This window comes from Mus caroli, unplaced genomic scaffold (genome assembly GCF_978045245.1).
Source record: "Mus caroli unplaced genomic scaffold, Mus_caroli_1 scaffold_9, whole genome shotgun sequence".
Lineage (NCBI taxonomy): Eukaryota > Metazoa > Chordata > Mammalia > Rodentia > Muridae > Mus > Mus caroli.
In genome coordinates, this window is record NW_028227264.1 from 57,325,062 (window position 1) to 57,345,593 (window position 20,532).

The following is a 20,532-nucleotide window of genomic DNA, read 5'->3' on the forward strand; positions in this document are numbered from 1 at the left end:
CCACTCACCCAAAAAAATTTCAACCTCAGACCACTGTGACATTTTGGTATTAAGAAATGTCACTCTATGCTGTCTTCAAGTATATATAGTCTATTAGGTCCAACCATTCAGAACCGCCAATCCTCATTCAATCTTGAGTTTTACAGAAACTGAGCCGCAGAGATGAGACCTGCTAGGGGCACAGGCTAAGGGCTAATAGACTATCCAAGCTTTCCAAGTAGTAGGGCATCTATCTTTGTGAGTGGATCAGTATGCTTGAGTTTGCAACTAAAGCCTGGAAGGCCTTAAGGCGATGTGCTAGGCACCACTTTGCCCTGTCTCTACTAGTTAGAACACTGCTTAAATAATAAAAACACATTCCTGAGAGAGCAACGACAGCATTTCTGTTAGTCCTCCACTGCTCAGTCTCTTGTTACCTGAGCCCAAGAACACAGCAGCTAACCGCAGAGACCACACCTCCCGGTGCCAGGCAGCGGGTAGACAAGGCTCTGTTTAGATCAGGAGTCACACAAGCTTCCTGTTGAAGGCCAGATGGGAAATGTCATGGATGCCAGGGACTTAGCTCTGCATGTAGCGTATACATGCCTGCATTTCCTGAGTGTGTTGTGTGCATTCTCCACTGAACTCCCCTCAACCTCCCTAATCCAGTGTCCCCATTTCCTAATGGAGTGACTGATGTTCTGTAAAAGCCTAAGAAACTTGTTCATGATTCCACAGCTGGCTAGCAGCTGGCGGAGAGGCTCAACCATGAGAGCTTTAGACCAGAGAGTCTAAGCTCATTTACACACGTGTGTGTGCAAGCGTGGCGCGCACATGCACACACGTTCTCATCAGTAAAGAAATCAGCAGCAGCAGGGCAGATCAAAGCAGCACAAGGAGAAAGGCCAAGCAAGCCAAGGATGAGCTGCGTTTCCTTCTCAGATGCACTGGTTTTTTTTAAAGATTTATTTACTTTATTTATATGAGTACACTGTCACTGTCTTCAGACACACCAGAAGAGGGCATCAGATCTCATTACAGATGGTTGTGAGCCACCGTGTGGTCGCTGGGAATTGAACTCAGGACCTCTGGAAGAGCAGTCAGTGCTCTTAACCACTGAGCCATCTCTCTAGCACTCAGATACACTTCTTATCTGGGCTGCTGCCTGAAAGCCCTGCCCAGGGTTGGGGTGGACAGGCCTTCTCACGGCAACCATGGCAATCAGGACAGTTCTTCAGCTGAGGCTTTCTACTCAGGCGATTCTACTGTGGGGCAAGTTGGCACAGTCCCCTAAAGGGATCAACATCTCCATCTGGACAACAGGAGAGAGAGAGCAGCTGTGGGCTACCCTGTGATACCTGGATAGGAACTGAAGATGTGTGACCCAGCTCCCTAGGCTAGGACAACTGCAGCTGAGACGGATTCCAGGTCCTCAGACCTGTGCCAGGCGCTCGTTTTGTAGCTTCTGAGTTTGGACCAGCTCTTCTTGTCCTTGCAGAGACCCGAGTCTTGGACTTAAAAAAAAAAAAAAACATTAGGCTCCTTGCCTAGTCCTCCTAACGTTCACAGTGCAGGACGCTTTCTGAAGGAAATCCTTCTGGGGATGGAAAAGCCTCTGACAGCCCAGACCTATGCTAAGACTCCACAGTTTTCACATCACATTCCCCGACGTTCTCAGCCTGGACAGCAGTAGTACTGACACACAAACACAAAGGGAATAAGAGATGGGTGATTATGGAGCCAAAGTTGTATGTCCATGGCCCAGGAACACAGATTTAGGTCTCCCAAAATACTATGTTCCAATGTGGAAGCAGCTTCATGAAGTTTTTATAACAGAAAAATAAAAAGAAAGAAAGAAAGAAAACCATAAATCAAGGCATTTTTAAAAATACATTGGCGGAAACATCAGAGGGGCCATTTGCAGCCAGGCAGAGAAATCTGGGCTGCAGGCCTCAGATGATCCCCTTACAGCATTTTTAGCCCTTTGGTTGATAAGGAATAGGGTTCTATTAATACATTTTTAAAGATTTTTATTGTTTATCAGAACAGGTCTTACACGGAGGTGGGCGACAAGAGGCTTTTTAGTTGGGCTAAAGATAGCCCAAGAGAAACTATAATTAGGCTCCGAGCCTAAACATTCCAAAGGCACTGACTGAAGCTTTAATCAGCTAGCCTTTGTGCACACAGCTTATTTCCCCCCAGGAGTTCTTGTGTACAGTACAATGAAGAGGCCAGTACTGCAGCCCCTCCTACTGTGGCCATGCTGAACATGGCCCTGGCCCACCAGCTAGATGGTGGGTGTAAGGATAAAATATTCCTTTGCCTTTCCTCCTCTTTGAGCTGTCCCCAGCCTACTGCCCACAGCCACACAGATGGCTCCCGAAGAAGACCACCTCCACCTATCATCTAGCTGTGCCGAATGATGCTCAGGAGACCAAGGGTCTAGCGCTCCCGACTCTGCATATTCCAGCTTAGAAAAACCAGGGAACAACAAAAAGAGTAACCCGGCGAGTCTTAGCTCTTCAACTTTGTTGTACAAACAACTGTCAGCTGCTCTAGGGTAAAGGTGTCAGCCGCATGCCATACAAAGCTACCCAGATATCCTGGGGGCCAGCAGCTGAGAGTACAGAGCAGTGGGGTCCTGGCAAGAGTTGAGGAGTAGACACCAGACCTGGCATGTGGACAGGCTATGACAGGTCACAGAGCCAAAAAGGAACAAGCCAAGGGCCAAGCCCATGTCCCAGGATTGGAGCAGTCCCTGGTCCTCAGAGGCCATGGCTGACTGGATGCAGCCATGCATTCACTAGGTATGACAGACCTCCAGACAGATATGAGACCAGCACAAGAGGATGGAAAATGAGAAATGGAGGGGCTATGTGGAGATCTAGCAACTAAAAGGACAGTGTGCCTTATAGTTGTGTGTAAAAGGACACCAATTTAAAAATGGCCTACATTAATCGTTTGTAGAAGGCCTCATTGTGACTGCACACATGTGTATATTGACAGTCACCCCATTACATTTTTGTCCTCTCCTCTTGCTGACCCCCTTGCTCGCCCCAGCTAGTCCCTCTACTTTCATATTCTGTGATCCAATACCTTTCATCTGCTTGCTTACAAGAACATGGCTGAAGGGTTATTTGAAGGAGCATTGGTACTTTACTAGAAGAGACCACACCATGAAGAAAGCATCTCTCCCTGTCCTGGCAACCATTAACTGGCTATCAGTCCTTAGGAACAGATGGGTCCTTGTGAGTACCCACTGCATGACAGGATGGTGATGGTCCAGTGGTCCAGCTCCTATGTAGACATCATAGCTGCTGCAAGCTCCAGAGTGCCACAGTCCATTTCTATTGAATCTCAGTGGGCCATGAACAGAAAGGACATGAAAGGGACTTGGGAAGAGAAAAGATGTCAGTGGGAGAAAGAGAGGATGAGGCAGGGTAATAGGGGGAAAGAAGAACCAAGATTCATTATATACATGTGTGAAGCTACAGCTGTGTCCTCTAGGTAGGTAGGTAGGTAGGTAGGTAGGTAGGTAGATAGATAGATAGATAGATGGCTAAGCACTCAACGGTTACCTATTCTAAGCCCTGTGACCAAGTACAAGTCCCACTGCCCACTGGAGGGAATGTCTCTTGGACCCAAGCTGACAAGAGATTACTCTATGGGAATGATCATAATTCTGTAGTTATTTAGAAGGCAATTTTATTGATGTGTCATGTTCACAAAACAGTGACTGTAGTTTCCTCACCAGGACCCATGACTTCTCCAGCCACTGGCTGGTAGGCTTGCCACTGCTGTACCAGTTGACACATTTGGCTTGCCCAGTTGGTAGTGAAGTGAGTCAGGCTGTTGACTACCATTCTCCCTGCAGCATCCTGCATGGCACAGTGCCTCACAACATGGAGGACTAGCCAATGGGGGAGAAACTTCCTTACCTGCTTCAGTTTGGTTTCCCTATGTCCCACAATTAGAGCCTATGATGTCTTTAGAGCTACAGTTCTATGGCCTGGCTCTGATGCCAGACAGTGACAGTGACAGTGGCCTATATTATTCTAGGGCCCTGAATACCTCCATGACCAACAACCGTTCAAAGGGAGGTTAGATGACAAGGTAAAGAGCTTTGGGAAATTTTACAAATAATTTTACAGACCATAAAAAGTAACGACACACTGTAAGAACTTACTGGAGGGGCGGGGGAATAGGGAGCTCACTGCAGGCAAGTAGGCTACAGGGGATTAGAGGGAAAGCCCACCCCTCTGCTCACACAGTTTCTTCTGTCCTCCCAGGTACCGTGTGGTGGTCTCCTACCCTCCGCAGAGTGAAGCGGAGATCGAGCTAAAGGAAGGTGATATCGTCTTCGTGCACAAGAAGCATGAAGACGGCTGGTTCAAGGGGACACTGCAGCGGAATGGCCGCACAGGTCTCTTCCCAGGCAGCTTTGTGGAGAGCTTCTGAGGAGGGCCACTGCTCATGGCTAGCTTCTGTTGTCCAGGAGAGAGCAGAGGACGCCCGCCTTATCACCTAAGTCTGAGCGAGGTTCTTTCTAAAGCACCGGCCAGAAACAAGCCGACTGGGATGATGACTCACGTGAAGTCCTTATTGGAAGCACACATGGGCCATGGCGTGTTTGTGAAGATAGGCCATACCCTCATGTGACATCCTACTGGAAGGACATGTGGGTGTCCTGCAAGACCACGCCATGAGTCTGAATGAGCAGTAGCACAGAAAATGTTACCCACATGGACAAAGGTGCTGCTCTGCCACCCAGCGGCTAAAGCGTTATTGTGTAAGGTTGGGAGCCCGGGAGGGTATAGAGTGGGGCCATGTGCTAGGGTTGACAGCAACAAGAGCATCTTCCCTGCCTACCCTGGGTACCATTCCTCTATATACCTCTGTCACCTACCACCAGGCCTCACCGCCAGGGCATTCATGGTTCAGGAGCCTCATAGAAGGGCTGTGAGCCTCCCAAGGTGTCCAGTGGGGTCCTGTGGGGCACTGGAGCAGAACCCTCTTGTCTTTGTCTCCTACTGGGATAATGAGGTGCACCGTCCGGTTCCACCGCCGCTGTCTTCACACTGCTTCCTTCTTACGGCACACCTTTTTAATGTACAACTCTTAGACTTTATATATTTCTAATAGGTCAGACGCTGCATATTTTTCATACATCTGGTGCTGATTTTTTGTAAAACTAGAAACCAACCTGGGTAAGCGTCAAGGGGGGAAAAAGGGAAGTAACATCAAAGGAAAGTTTTCTATATTTCCCAAATGAAGTTTGGAGCATATTGAGGAATTCCTATCTGTAATATCACAATGCTGGCTGGTGCTCCATGCAGCGAGAGGGAGGGTCTGTGGAGAGGGGTACATGGAGTTGGAGTGTCTTTCCAGACGGCTGGAAATAGCTAAACCACAAGCTCCAGCTAGATAAGAGTGATCATTGTGATTAAAAAAATGGAAACAAATTAAGGAATGGGTTCTGCCTTTGTGTGTGGCAGAAAATGCACATAGACAGACAGACACATACACATATATACACACACAGACACATACACATATATACACACACAGACACACACAGACACACGCACACAGACACACACACACACACACACACACACACACTGACCCCAGAAGCTTCCTTTGATTGCTTTAGAGAGGATGACTAAAAATAGCATTCTGAATGCACGTCTTGCTACCAAAATGCAGCTTTTACAACAGCTCAGATCCACTATCTTGCAAAGGATTTTTTTTTCCTTTTCAAAAATAAATAGCTTGCTCTCTGAGGCCAGGCAAAACTCATCTGCTAGAGACCAAAGGTACAGTGATAACACAAGCCTGATGCTTGTCTATAGACTTACAGGGCCTGCAGACGCTGGAAAGGAATGAGGGCTGGTCTCTGACTCTGAGGCCTTACGTATATTCACTGTCACAACAGCTTGCTGCCCAGGAGGCTAGCCTGATGGCTATCAGGAGGTGTGAGTGTCACACTCTAAGAACACTTTTTTTTTTTTCAAAAATTTCTCAAAAAAATAGCAATTTGTGAGCCTCTGGGTACATTTTTATAAAATCATGCAGCCCTGTATCAAGTCTTTGGTAGCAGAGTCTATAACTGATTTTCATAATAAAATAAAGAGCACTTATGCTCAATGTTTCTGTCTGGGGATATGACTAACTAGTTGTGACTGCCGGGGCAGTCTACCACATGGATGTAATCACACCCAGACGGTCTCACCCTCCCCCGGGTGATAGCACCCTTATTGGACATAGAAAACTGTTGTGAGCCAAAGAGACGCTCTATCTCAGACATAGGGACCCCTGTATGCAGGCTCGGTGACAACCACATGATATCTACTCAGTGTCACTGCTAAATTACTTGCCTGTCCATGCACAAAAGATCTAGGTATGGTTCCATGCTGTCACCATGGAGGTAACACAGATCTACACCCTGGGTGACGCATGTTTTCAGTGGAACCAGAGCTAACTCCAGATCCCAGACAACGAAACAAGTCCCTTTCCCTTCTAAACAAGGTCAACTCTGAGTCAACAGAACAGACTTCACCTGGAACTGTCTTCCTTTCTTGCACTGGCTGCCTCGTGAGAGAGGAAGTAGCAGCCTCACAGAAAGCAGAGGAAAGCATCAAGTTACCATGGAAGACATCAGCTGAATCCTCTCCTAGCAAAGTTTACACTGCGGCCAGCCTGGGAGGGAAGCAGGGCCCTGGGGCTCATTCTCAGGTGGGGCTTTTGAGACACACAATGAACCCCATGGTCTGAGTATTCTGAATACTCCCAAGCCCTTGAGCCTTCAAAAAACACGTTTTCCACAGTCAATGACAGAAAAGAGGTACCTTTCCTAAGGTCATCTTCCCTTGAGGACACACGTCTATGGCACCAAAATGAAGCCAGTACCTCATCTAGAACCTTCACATTCCATCCTGGCCAGCAGCATGTGCCCCTTACTCAGACACTTGTATTTGGTGGCCACGTGCGTTTCATTCCTTAGTTCTCAGCCCTTCAGATAGATGGTCAGCAAGGAGACAGGACAGTCTAGCCTCCAGAGGACTGATGGATCGCGAGAGACAAGATGGTCCATAGTGAGGCGTAAATACAAGGCGGAGCACCCCAAAATCAGCCCAGTAGATGTGGAAGCCCTTGTACTTTGCACAACACACACCGAGACAGACAGACAGACAGACACATGCACACGTGTGCTCCCAACCCCACATATGTTTTTATTATACACCAATGTCAGTGTGTGATTTTAGATGAATTGACAGTAGTGGCCATCTCTGATGCCTGTGTTTCTGAGTCTTTAAATAAAGATGAACATGGAGAGGCTGTGTGTCTCAATAATGGGACCAATGCAGGTGGGGTAGGCATGAGCCTGAGAGGGTTGGGATTCAGGCCCTGGGGGGCGGTGTGCACTGAACTGAGGGTGTTGGTTTAGTTGCTGGTCTATGGCTATGAAGAGATACCATGACCAAGAGATGCTTGGGAGCTTGCTGAAAGCTTCAGAGTGGTAATCCCCAATCATCATGGTAGGAAGCATGGCAGGCAGGCAGGCAGGCAGGCATGGGACTGGAGCAGAAGCTGAGAGCTCAGTTGCAGGCAGAGAGCGAGAGAGACTGCCTGGCATGGCTTATGACGCCTCAGAGCCCATCCCCAATGATAAATCTTCACCAACAAGGCCGCACAAACTCATCCTCCTAAACAGTCCACCAACTGGCAACCAAATGTTCAAATATATGAGCGGAAGAGAGGGCGGTGTTCTCATTCAAGCTATCATAAGGGCACTGCCTGCAAGCCCAAGCCAGCCCCAACACTCACACTTGTCACCTTCTGCTCCTTCAGGGGGACACACTCGGTGTCTATCAGGACTGGGCACGGGGATCCTAAGAACTTGTGGCCAGCAGTGAAGTTGACCATGATCTATACCCAGCACACGTTGGACGGCCACTAGTTGGATAAGAAGCAGCAGCCATAGATGCCATCGTGGCAAGGAGTCAGAAGTGTCTAGTTCCCTGCCAGGAGTACATGTAAACTTTTTCAAGTCCTTGTCATCCAGAACTGCCTAGTACAGACCCTGGCAAACCTCCAGCTCTGCTCTTCTCCCTGGCCCTCAGATACTCAAGCCATAGAGTTGTTTCCTTGAGCACAGGTGAGAGTAAACATGGAGACAGCAGAATGGTAGATCTGCTCTACCCCAGGCAGACAGACGAGCAGACGAGCAGACCGCACTGGCATGGAGTGCCACAGACAAAAGTGTGTGCTCCTGAAGTAAAGCCTTCCCTGGCTTCTCAGCCGAGCTGCGGTCCCACTTCGCTTTCTGATGCTGTGATGAACATCAGGACCAGAACCAACTGGAGCACAGGGCTTATTTCATTTTGCACCTCCATGCCTCAGTCCTGCACTGAGAGAGTCAGAGCAGAGCAGGAACACAAGGCAGAAACTGAGGCAGGAACTGAAGCAGAGCCATGGAGGAGTACGCTCAGTCACCTTCTCTCCCTGGCTTGCTTACTTAATATTTATTAACTATTCCTTTTCTGTTTTTGAGATTATAGCATAATGACATCATTCCTCCCTATCCTTTCCTTCCTCCAGAGTTTCCCATAGACCCCCTCCTTGCTCTTTCAGATTCACAGCCTCTTCTTCCATTACTTGTTGTTACATACATATATGGATATGTGTATATGCATATGTATGCATATCTCTGTGTGTATATATGGATATGTGTATATATGTACATATATGTGTATATATTTTTTCTAAGTACATAAATGTAACCTGTTCAGTCTGTATAATGAATGTTACGTGTATGTATGTTTTCAGGGATGACCATTTAGAATTGGATAACCAACTGGTGTGCTCTTCTCTGAAGAAGACTATTTCTCCCTCTCTCAGCATCAGACACACAGAGCCCAGAGGCCCCTGAGCTAGAACTGATTGGGAAGCCTCCTCACTGAGGACTGGCTTTCATGGTACCAGAAGGTGACACGCAAGCTTCAAAGGAGGGAAGCAATCAATAGATGACTGGCATCAGCTTGTGTGTCTACTATATTTCTTATTGGAGAGTGTGTTCCTCCCTGGAAAGGGTTTACTTAAGCATTACACAGTATATGCTGATAGCGGTTCATGCATACATTTAGTATATGCCAGACTGAGTGACATCTACTATCTAAGTCTGTGGTACTGACACAGTGCAAAGAATCATCTAATGACACAGCCCATCATCTGAGAGTGCATCCCATCATTAAAGAGATATGTAACCACAACAGATCAAGTACTGGTGTAGGAGGTAGGGGCCCAGAAGAATGTAGGCTGTGTATGCCACAGTATTTGGAAAAACTGCCTGGCAAGTTATCTTTGTAAGCATAGATATAAAGTAAGCCCCTAGGGATCGATGCCATTTCATCCTCAAACCACACGCATAGACCCTTAGCTTCTGGGTGGACACTCCCCAAACCAAGCAGCTTAGTGATTGAGCACTCACAGGGAGAAAGGTGTTGGTCCAGGCACTTGAACCATTCAGTAGAGGAGCCATTTCTCATTAGCCATCAGTGAGTGAAGCTGTCTGTTGAAGCTTTCAGTCCCTATACATTTTGTGAGGGGAAGCCCACATCCCTGTGCTAAGTGGTACTGAGATGCTGTACCTCATCTGTGAACACTGCATCTTCTTTCCAAGACGAGGCTCCATGGCTTAGTCCTCCATTTCAACTTCAAAACATAAAAAGCACATGAGGTACTACAGAGCAAAGCAATAAACCACAAGAGCCACTGTCCTCTGCAAAGCTACGAAGACATAGTACAAGATAGTTAATGTTGTAAGCACCCAAAGTGTAGCTGAGAGCGCTTCTGAGAAAGGGAGCCAGACTGACTAGAAGCATCCATAGTATGCATAGCAAAGGCCTGGGGCACTCAGACCCTGTGAGCTCTTCCAGTGGGTGGAGGGGGACTTACCAGGTGGTCCCTATCATGACAGTGGCTGAACCTGTGGTTTTCCAGCTTTATTGTCATGAAAAAGCAAAATATTCAGTAGAAATCATACTTCAAGTTTTTAATCCATTTCTTTTCTTGGGGAAGAAATACACAGTTTCACGCTCTCTTGTGCTGTTAAGCAGTCGCAAAAAGCTGAAGCTCCATCAGCCCTGTAATACAAGGGGAGACAACCAATGTCTGCAGTGCGCTGGGCTGCTTACATTCACTGTTTATTTAAAGTACCATGAGTGAAACAAGGAGCCTCTACATTCAAAATCTTTTCTTTGTGTAACATTTACGTATATAATCCTACTTAATCTGTGTGTGAGCATATGTGTGTGTGTGTGTGTGTGTGTGTGTGTGTGTGTACAAGCATGCATGAGCCACAGCACATATGTAGAAGTCAGAGGACAACATTAGGTGTTGGTCCTTGCCTTCCACCATGTTTGAGATGGATCTCTTGTAATACACAGTGGCATACGCCAGGCCACTGGCCCATGAACTTCTGAGGATTCTCTTGTCTTTGCCCACGGAAGCCCTGGGGTTCAGGTGCCTGGCTGTGTGTCCAGTTTGATGTGGTTTCTAGGGAAGCAAACAAAGCCTTTACACTTGCACAACAGAGTCATCTTCTCAGCCCTGAAGCATGGTGTTTAATCATCTCCATTTTACACAGGAAAACTTATATAGAAGAGAAAAGGAAACAGGATCAAGAGAGATCAAGAAAGAATACATTTCTTAAGAAAGAACCATGTCTAGTTAAGTAAAGCAGCTAGCATCAAATATACATAAGGTGGAAGGAAAAGAACCGACAATAACAGAGTAAATTAGAAGGGCAGCCAACAACATGATAGAAATAATTCTCAGTAAAAACTCTATATTTAAACAGTCATAATTCTAATTAAAAGACGGAGACGTGGACCAGAGGTTGGCTCGGTGGGTCGAAGAATTGCTGCAGAAGTCATAGCCTGTGTTTGAGTCCTGGAACTCACGTAAAGGTGAAAACAAAGAACTCGCTCCACAAAGCTTTCCTCTGACCTCACGCATACACCAAGCATACACATGCAATAAGAAAATGTATATTAGCTGATGAAAAATGACTTAAATATCTGTTATTTATAAGAAACACATCTCACTGGCAGACATACACAACTGAGAGTCAAAGAATATTTGTCAATAAGGCAAACAAATTGAAGCTAAAACAAAATAGGAACAACTACCCTTTATATATAATAAACTTCAAACTAAAATTACCCAGAGGTGATAAAGAAGAATAATTAGCACAGTTAAAATTCCACTGAAATTATACACACACACACACATATCACTGATTTCCAGAACATTCAATTTCATGAGACAAACAGTATTGGAAATAATGAAGTACAGGCACTGATATCTTAATACTGGATGAATTCAATATCATATACCTATCAGTAAATAAACCAACTAATCAATAAATCAAAAAAGACTCTTCTACCAATGGCTATGAAACACGTGGCCTTCTTGGCAGCCAGTGGAACTTCCTCTGAAATTTTTGTAACATTTAAGCGATAAAGTGAGTCTTAATGAACACAAACTAAATAAAGGAATAAACAGTAAACCCCTTGCCCCTTATTCAGTCACAGTGAAGTCAGAAGTCAGCAGCAAGAGGAATTTCAGAAACCACACAGATGCATAGGGATCGAAAAGTACACTCTGGATGATCAATGATCATTAAGGAAATCCAAGAGGAAATTTAAAGTTTTCTAGAATCAAAGAAAAATGAAAACACAACAGAAACTCTGGGATACAGCAAAGGCGGCTCTTAGAGAAAAGGTTACAACTTTGATGGCCACAAACTCAGAGATCTCAAATGAATACTTAAATGTGCATCTCAAAGTCTTAGAAAGATGTAAATAGGCCAAAGCAAAAATCAGCAGATGGAAAGAGTATGGATCACTTCATATATTAGTGAAATAAAGAGAAAAGGACAAAATAATCAATGAACCAAACAGCTGTCTCTTTTAAAATGAAAAACTCTGAGCCAATTTAGTCAAATAAAAAAGAGAGGAGACTTAAAATTAATAAAACTGGAGTTGAAGCGGAGACATCACAACAGATGCCAGTCATATCCAGGGCAACATTAAGAGAACAACTTTGAAAACCACATTGTGAAAGCCTGCAGAATCTTGAGGAAATAGATAAGTTCCAGGACATAGGGATATAACCCTTCTTGGGATGTCTATTTTTATTCACCCCAGACAGGGAGCAATGATGAGCCAAAAAAAATGATTCTGCCCATGTCTGTCCTAGTAAAACGGTGAGTTTGCATGGAGCTATTTAAAGGTGCATTTAGGAGAAATTAGGTGTGGTAGCACAGGCAACTAATGTGCAGCTACCCCACCTCAGAGGCCTTTCCCGCCCAGCAACTGTTAACCTTACATTCTTAGGGAGGGAAGGGCCTCGTGGGCCTTGAGTGCCCATTTTTCTTGCACGATTTTCTCCCAGTCCCATTCCACGCAGAAATATGAGTGATCCCAGTCATGTAGGGATTGCATACAAATAACCATTACATAACATAACAGCTTCCATTTTGTTAAGATGGTGATTCCATTTCATGTCTAGAGACCAGAACGCCACAAGATTCTTCCCTCCTTACATTCCGTACATAGCATTTGTTTGTTTGTTTGTCAAGACAGGCTTTCTCTGTGTAGCCCTGGCTGTCCTGGAACTCACTCTGTAGACCAGGCTGGCCTCGACCTCAGAGATTCACCTGCCTCTGCCTCCCCAGCATTGGGACTAAAGGTGTGAGCCCCCACCACCCAGCTATCTCTCTTCTCCTTTTCTACAGTGTTCTCTGAGCCTTAGTTGGAGTGTTACAGATGCAGGATGACATCTCCCACTTAGCAACAACATCTGAGCTACCAGAGACCACAGCAATCGGCACTTACTTTCAGCACTGTTACCAGTTATGTGTCACCAAAGAAACTGCCAAAAGAAGTTTTCCTGATCAAGATTGATGGCAATAATAATTTATAGGTATAAAAACAAATGTTTAGAAGGCATTTTAATGGGTACATCATTGGAATTCAGTCAAGCAACAGCCTCAGCAGAGACACAACCTCACTAGTCGGTTGTGTTTTATTATTTACATTTTACTTGTTTAAACACTTTTTGTCTATTTGTTTAAATACTGGCCTATAGGTTTCTTCCTGTGGAGTGGGTCTTAAGTACAACCGAGAAATGACTGGTTGTACCCATAATAATTATGATGCTCTACACCAGTGGGCACATTTCATGATGAAAGCATTAATATGGCATGTCCACAGCTTAGTAGGACTATGGGCAACAATCCTCCCTCAGCAGCTGCATCACACCATCACCACCACAGAAGCTAACCAGCAGTGATGGTGAGTGCAGCTTAGTAGCAGAGCAATGACTCCAGTCAGTCTCCTTTGCTCAGAGGATGTGGTGTCTTCAGCAATACATCTAATTCTGAGCAGTGGAAATGAGTCTGTGCAGGGGTGGGGGCAGGGGGCACCTCCCGATCCAATGGCTCAGCATCCAACGTCCAAGTCTCTTGTAGATTTCACGGCCTCCTCTGGCCTCAAAGAGCACCCTCGTATAGACACAGAAACACACACACATAAAAACGAAACTTTTAAAAAGGAAATGGTAGGTAGAGCTGTGAGTTCGAGGCCAGCCAGGTCTACAGAGCTAGTTCCAGGACAGCCAGGGCTACCTACATACACAGAGGAACCCTGTCTTGATACTAACCTCTAAAAGAACCAACTAGGGCGGTTCCTCCAGAACTGTGGACACAATGCAGATGAGCAGCTGTACTTAACCATCCCCGTGGGGGCCATGTTTGGGCACTGCCTTTCAAGCACTCCTGGGCTCCAGCTATAAAGCACTCCGGGTAGCACATTTGGCCTCGAGTTATCTTTTCCCCTAGGAACTCCAACTCAACCCAAATCCTGTCTTGTTTTCTGTTGGGTTCCCTGGACAGGCTCCCTTGTCCACTTTTCCCTTTCCTCCTTCCCCTCTGAATAATTGCTTTAGCACCTTATAAACTCTTTAATACACTGATCTAACTCAATCACCTCGGCCAAGGCCTCCCCACCTCACAAAGACCATGACTTACTGTCCTGAGGCCCTGAGGAGTTAACTTCCTTTTCTCTCTCTCAGGTGAGCGCGGAATTATCCAGTGCGGTGTACAGGACATTGAACACCGACCCTTCTCAGTCTCTCCCATTCTACTTCCACCTCCTGTTCTCAGTCCTCACTATCTCATTCTTTGAACGGGATCTGAGTGTCCTGATCCCAGGAGGGGTCATTTAATGGAGATCTAACTTGTACTCTCTGGCTTACACACGTCCCACTGTAAGAAAGGACATGGTAGCATGCACCCTCCTCAGAGACTGGTGCACATTCTTTTTCTTGTTATAATTTCCTGCTGACATAGGGATTTCCTTTCCGGGAAGACAGATCAACCTCCGTTGCATGTCTCATCACCCATGGCAGCGCGGATGGTTCTGTTTCACATTCCATACAGGGCTTTCCGTGTATGCCACTTTCAGAGGCTGCAGTACAGTCTCTGCTCCATCAGCCATTTGAGAGGTATTTGTGTACTAACATGGTGGGCCCTATTCATCAGGAAGTGTGCCATTCTATATAGTAGGAAGCAGTCCTGGAGATTCCCTCCACAGACATTTCACCTTGACATAGAGCCCAATCAATAGGATACCTCATCACCCACAACAGGAGCAATGCCTCTGTTTCCACAGTATACTATTCCATACTAAAAGGGAAGAACTCTGGATTAGCTAGGGCTATCTAAAGGAGCAGGTCTATATATACAAATATAGAGATATAGTGATATATATTACATTGTTATAAATCATATATATTATGTTATGTATGTTGTTATATATTATTATATATAATCATATATTAGATGTATTATGTATATTATATATATTATTGGGTATATATATATGTATATATATACATATATATATATAAAGCGGCTTACAGACTGTGGTCTGTCCAACAGAAAGGCCAAGAATCCAGTAATTGTTCAGTCCATAAGACTGGATGTCTCAACAGTTCCAACCTTTAGCTGGAATCCCACAGGATTCTGAGAGAGAGAGCCTCTGGTCTTCAGTGTCTACACTGAGTCCTGAAGAAGCAGGTCCTAACATCAGTGAAGGGCTCAGCAATGGGGTGATGAACTTTACCAGCAAGAGTGAGGGCAAACAGGCTGAAAGCAAAAGTGCCTTCTCCAATGTTCTGGTGGCATGCTGCCACCAGAAGCTGTGGCCCAGATTTAGGGTGAGTCTTCCGACCTCAAATGATTCACTGAAGGAAGTCCTTTACAGGTGTGCCCAGATGCATGGGTTTAGTTGATTCCAGATGTGGACAAGCTGACAACTATCGCAGACCCCGAGATCACACTGATACGGCTCCACAGATGCTCCACCCTCAAGTGACTTAACTTCAATTGCATGAATCTTACCATATTCCATAGCAGGAGCAACTGCTCCTCTCAAACTCACCTTTGGGTCTGCCATGCCCCCGTCGCGGTGCGGGAAGAGTTTATTTCTATTTATTAGCAGAGATGGCCTGAACAAAGAAAATATTTCTTCTGTCTGCCTTGGTGAAACAGTGAGTTTAATTGGAATTACCTACAGAATCAAACACATTCTACAAAAACAGTATTATCTGGATACCAAAGACAGAGAAAGATAAAACTACGTGAGAAAGTGGAAGCCCAATTTCCCTAATGACCACTGATGCAAATTTCTAAGTATGTGCCAAATTCACCAATGAGTTGATTAATCAGACACTACAATCAACTGGCTTCCATTCCAGGTAGGCAAGAAAGGTTCACCCTATGGGAATTACTAAATATGTCATATAAGTCAGCTCAAAGACAGCAATAACATGACATTGTTAATAGGCGCTAAAAAGATCTTTGACAAAATTCAGCATTCCATTTATAATGATGAAGGCCCTAAAGAAACTAAGAATAGAAAGGAGAAAAAAAAACAATAGAAGGCTTCATGCGACAGACCTCTCTCTAGCCATCATGATACTAAATGGCAAAAGACTGGGAAAGCATTTCCTCTAGAAATACAAGCAAGACAACTGTATTCATTCTCTTTGATTACTTAATATAGTACTTGAAGAGCAATTAATTAAGAGAAAGGAATAAAAGGAACACAAGGAAGAAAGGAAAACATCAGATTCACCCTTATTCTTTTATGATATGATCCTAGACCAGACTGGCTAATTTTAACTGTCACCTTGACACACTCTAGAAGCATTTGGCTGGAAGTGAATCTTCCCCAGGGAAGAACACATCTATCCAATACCAAATGGTCAGCTCTGAAAGCATATGCATTCAAGTAACATCATACAGGCTGAGCAGGTTGTATTTACATATTTAGCAATATGTAACAAGAACTAAATGAACAGGGGCCATGAATTTGAAAAGAGATCAAGGAGCAGTATATGGGAGGATTTGGAGAGAGGAAATTATAATGTCAAAAAAATTTTAAAAATAAAATAAAATAAAATAAAAAGGGTCTGAATGAGGAATTATCTGTATCAAGTGGCCTGAGGGCTTGTCTGTTGGGAAGTCTCTTCATTGTTAATTGATGTATGAAGATTGAACCCACTGTGGGTAGTGATTTCTATGCTCTACCACTTAATAAAGACCTATTGTATCTGGCAGTTGCTCAGGAAGAGAGGGTGTTGTTGTTGTGGTTGTTGTCGTTGTTGAAAAATTTTCCACTAGTTGACTGCCCATGCACCCTCATGCACATACAGGCAATTCTATCAAGCTTACTGGACTAGCAAGAATAAAAGGGGGGGGGTATGAAGTTGGGAGGTTAAAGGGCCTGGAGGGAGAAGGTGGGAGTAAACGGGGTAGATATGACCATATTTTCCTGTATATATGACTAGCCTGGCAGATATAAGACATTCTAGAGACTCTGAAGCGATTGCATGTCTCTCAATCTGACTCTCAGACTATTAAAGCAATAAAATGGGAGTGTCCCAGGAACCTCATGCTGGCAGGAAAGGCACCAGCTAGAGGGGGACCTTGTCTCCTGGAAAGAGATTTCCAATTCTGACAACTCGTCAGACTGCCTTAAAGGATCTCCCTGCTTTCATGGATCATCAGCTGATTCAATCCAAAGGGAGCAATGACAGCAGGGTGGGGGTGAAGTGGGGTGGGGGTGATAGGAAGCCCTGTGAGTATGTACAGTAAATGACCACATCGGGACTGCCTTCAGAGGAAGATCTCCTGACTTAGGGTGATTGGAGGAGGCATATAAAGTTTGGGGGGACTGCGGGTAGGGACATGCAGGATGGGCAGAGATCATTGTTTGGAGGCTTAGAGGACCTGGAACGCCTCATTAGCACGGGGAAGCATCTCAGGACTCTCAGGTGCTGGCTGAACAGGTTTTCTCATGAGAAAGGAAATCGGTCCTATAATCAACTGAGTCTATGTGACATTCCTCAGGTAGAGGTGTGTAGGGGGTGCACAAGGTCAGAGGAGGAGAAAGCCTGCTAATGAAAGGAGTCTCCCATATTGCACCCAGCCATTGGCTATCTGGACCACGGTGGACTTTGACTTTAATTAGCAGCGTCTTCCCAGACAGGATGAGACTGAAGCCCAGACAAGGATGCATCAACAATAAGCAGGACCACGACTCACCTGGGTCTGCTCTGGGGCATATAGCCCTCAACTTAAACTCTGAGCTCCCTTCAGGACCAGGAAGACAGCCATAAAGAGTTGTTGAGTCTTTCTGCCATCTCTCCAATGTTGAATAGTTCTCCTTTTCCTGCTTTCCACTACTAATTTGGCTCTTTTTAATGGCTTTTTGAGGACAGGTGGCTGGACCTGACATGGGGCACAGGCTGTGGCCCAAAGTTTGATAAAATACACATATATAAAAATCTCAAAAATAAAGAAAAACTTATTTTTAAAAAAATGACTCTAGCTATCCCAAAAGATGTAAATCCTATGAGCTATGTCCCTCATAGTAAGACATGCCCAAGGGAACAATAATGGCACTTGTAGTTTGAGGGTAACCAACAGCCATCTAATGGGATTTATGGCCCACTTAATAGAAGACAATGCACACCAGGTATTGTAAACCTAGTCTATTACCCATGGTGCTGAGGCCATAGATCTTAGATGAGAGCCTGATACTGCTACTTCCCTAAGCCAGTATAATGTCTCACTGCAATCTCAAAATGGTTCCTAATACTTACAGACCACCCTTCATCAAAGAAACTTCCTTTGTAGCAGAGCACATTACAGAAAGCTCTAACCAGTTAAAATACAGAGAAGAACTGGCCTTGTGGAGTAGCGCCCCAGCTGATACATCTACAATGCAACTACAACACCTAAAGGTCCAGGGAATGTCAAGGAAGAGAGTGCAGACAGATTGCAAGAGTTAGAGGACCAGGACATCTGCTCAAAGGTGTCTTCTATGTATGACAGGGAAGTGGTACTCAGCAAATCTCAGCAGCATGGCTATCTGAACAGTTCCTGAAAGACAGCAACAGCAATCATCCCTAGGTGAAGAGCTACTGGCAAGTAATGTGGCTGGAAAGAGGAGAATGGGGCTTCTTCGGGGACAAATCCCAAATAGGTTATCCAGCCCCAAGAGGCTAGCTAGTCCTAATTACATGTACGCAACAGTAATCGACCTCAATAGGCTGTGTTTATGAATACGTGTGTCTAACAGTAATAATTAAAAATAAGAGACCATCAATTTTAGAAAAAGTAGGAAACATAGGAGGAGATAGAGTTGGAAATTTAAAAAACGAATAATTAAATAAGGTTCTCAGGCTGTGTATCAGCATCTTAGGGTATTAGAGCTCCCTCTGTTGGCAGCATAGGGAGTAGATACTATGAATGGGAAGCCATATGGAAGTGCTTCAGATGCCTGGCAAGTGGCAACTGTGTCCTTGCTAAAAGTGTTGAGACAACATGGAGAGAGGTGGAGAGTCCTAAAAGTCTTCGTGATGAGCAAGAGGGGGGTCTCTTAGGGGCTCAGATAGCGCCCATCCACAAAAGACAAGAGCTTGGTGTGCTGGCGGAGTCTTCCACCCCAGCCCCACCACCTGTTAGCACACTAGTGCAGACTCCTATGCTCCTTTCAGTCTCAGGCCAGCAGGAGGAGCCGAGCCTGGCTACCAGCCCTGACATTCCTGGGGCTGTCCCCACGTGCACACCATACCACCAGACATGAGGCCAGGTTCATCTCAGAGCTGCCTTCCTGGCTGGCAAGGCTTCATGGCAAAGACCAGACAAGGTCCAAGTCCTTAAAGCCTTTTCCCAGGCTACAAAGCTGCAGTTCTGGAGCCAGAGTATGGTCATGTTGGCCCTGACAAAGAGGAAGATTACAGGGGCCACTGATGTCCGACCCCGCTGTTCTACTATAGTGGCCTCTCTCCTTCTGAGGGCAGAACCTGACCTTGGTACCAACTGGTGTCCTGAACAGACAGGAACTACATCCAACACAGTAATAAATTTCTGGTATAGTTCTAAGTAGCTCTGGGGCATCCATGTAACATCTGAACTGGCTGCAGAGGGGTGACCCTACATTCCCTTACCTGTCCCAGCCCATGGGCAAACAGCTATTGTTTTAGAAATTCTTTCCTTGGACCTGGCCTGAGAGCTCAGGCTCCTTCCTCTGTCTGATATAGCCACAGGCCCCTGCCCCTACTCATTGCTCTTCCCTGTGAATGGCTTCAGCACTTTTGCATCTGAACTGCTCTTGCTGGTAAAATCCTCCCATGATCCTTTCCCTGAAGCCAAGACGCAGCCACCCAAGCCCTTTTACCAGCCCCGGCTCCTCGGTTCCAGGCTTATCCCTGTTCTTTAGAGGAGCCAGGAGTGCCCAGGGCAACTCCAGAGCTTCCTTTGCCCTCTTCTCCGAGGACCAGCTTTATCTCCCATTGTCTCCACCGCCACACTAGATACTCTGAGAGTCGCTGCTCAGGTTAACTCAGGGACCCCTATGAAACTGGCTCACACCAGAAACTGGGGGATAAAGAGGTGGAGCTTGGCAGGCAGGCTCTTGCTCTAGGAGAAGCATAACTTGAAAGTCCCTCTACCCCGAAGACAGCCACACCTCCTCACAAGATCCAGGCCTTCCCCCACTCGCTCCTTAACCATGAGGACAACTTTTGGCTGCCCCACCTTACATCCCTCAGGCATACCTGTATGTAAAGGGTTTGCCTGGGCTCCTGATCCCAGCAGGGAGAGAAGTCTGCAGTAGTCCACAGGGCTCTCTCACTTGTGCAGTAAGGCAGGTACCTGGCTCACACTTCCCCAAGGCATCCTTCCAGTATTACTGTCTCATCTTAGATAGTGTCCTACAAAAGTCTGCATCCAGGCCCCAGTTATTCGTGATCCATCACACTGGGCATGGCAAACACATACATCCTACCTGTAGCACATGCAAAGTGCAGGCACACTCTCACAGACATATATCCTACCTGTAACACAGCACACATATGCTTGGACATATGTGCATTTACACACATAGCCTTCTCCCTCCTGGTACTAAAATACAA

At 45.6% G+C, this 20,532-nt stretch overlaps 2 protein-coding genes across 3 annotated transcripts in view; one reads left to right on the forward strand and one right to left on the reverse strand.

Annotated features, from left to right (window-relative positions):
* Sh3rf3 (SH3 domain containing ring finger 3) overlaps positions 1 to 5,517 on the forward strand; it is a 313,055-nt gene extending 307,538 nt beyond the window's left edge. Inside the window, exon 10 of the mRNA XM_021175059.3 lies at positions 4,269 to 5,517. Coding sequence (XP_021030718.1) covers positions 4,269 to 4,437 — 169 coding nt within the window. The 3' untranslated portion in view covers positions 4,438 to 5,517. The remainder of the gene's footprint in view (positions 1 to 4,268) is intronic.
* Positions 5,518 to 10,018: 4,501 nt separating this feature from the next.
* Positions 10,019 to 20,532, reverse strand: part of Septin10 (septin 10) — an 82,665-nt gene continuing 72,151 nt past the window's right edge. For both annotated transcript variants that reach the window (XM_021174286.3, XM_021174285.3), the window contains exon 10: positions 10,019 to 10,124. In XM_021174286.3, coding sequence (XP_021029945.1) covers positions 10,034 to 10,124 — 91 coding nt within the window. In that variant the 3' untranslated portion in view covers positions 10,019 to 10,033. The remainder of the gene's footprint in view (positions 10,125 to 20,532) is intronic.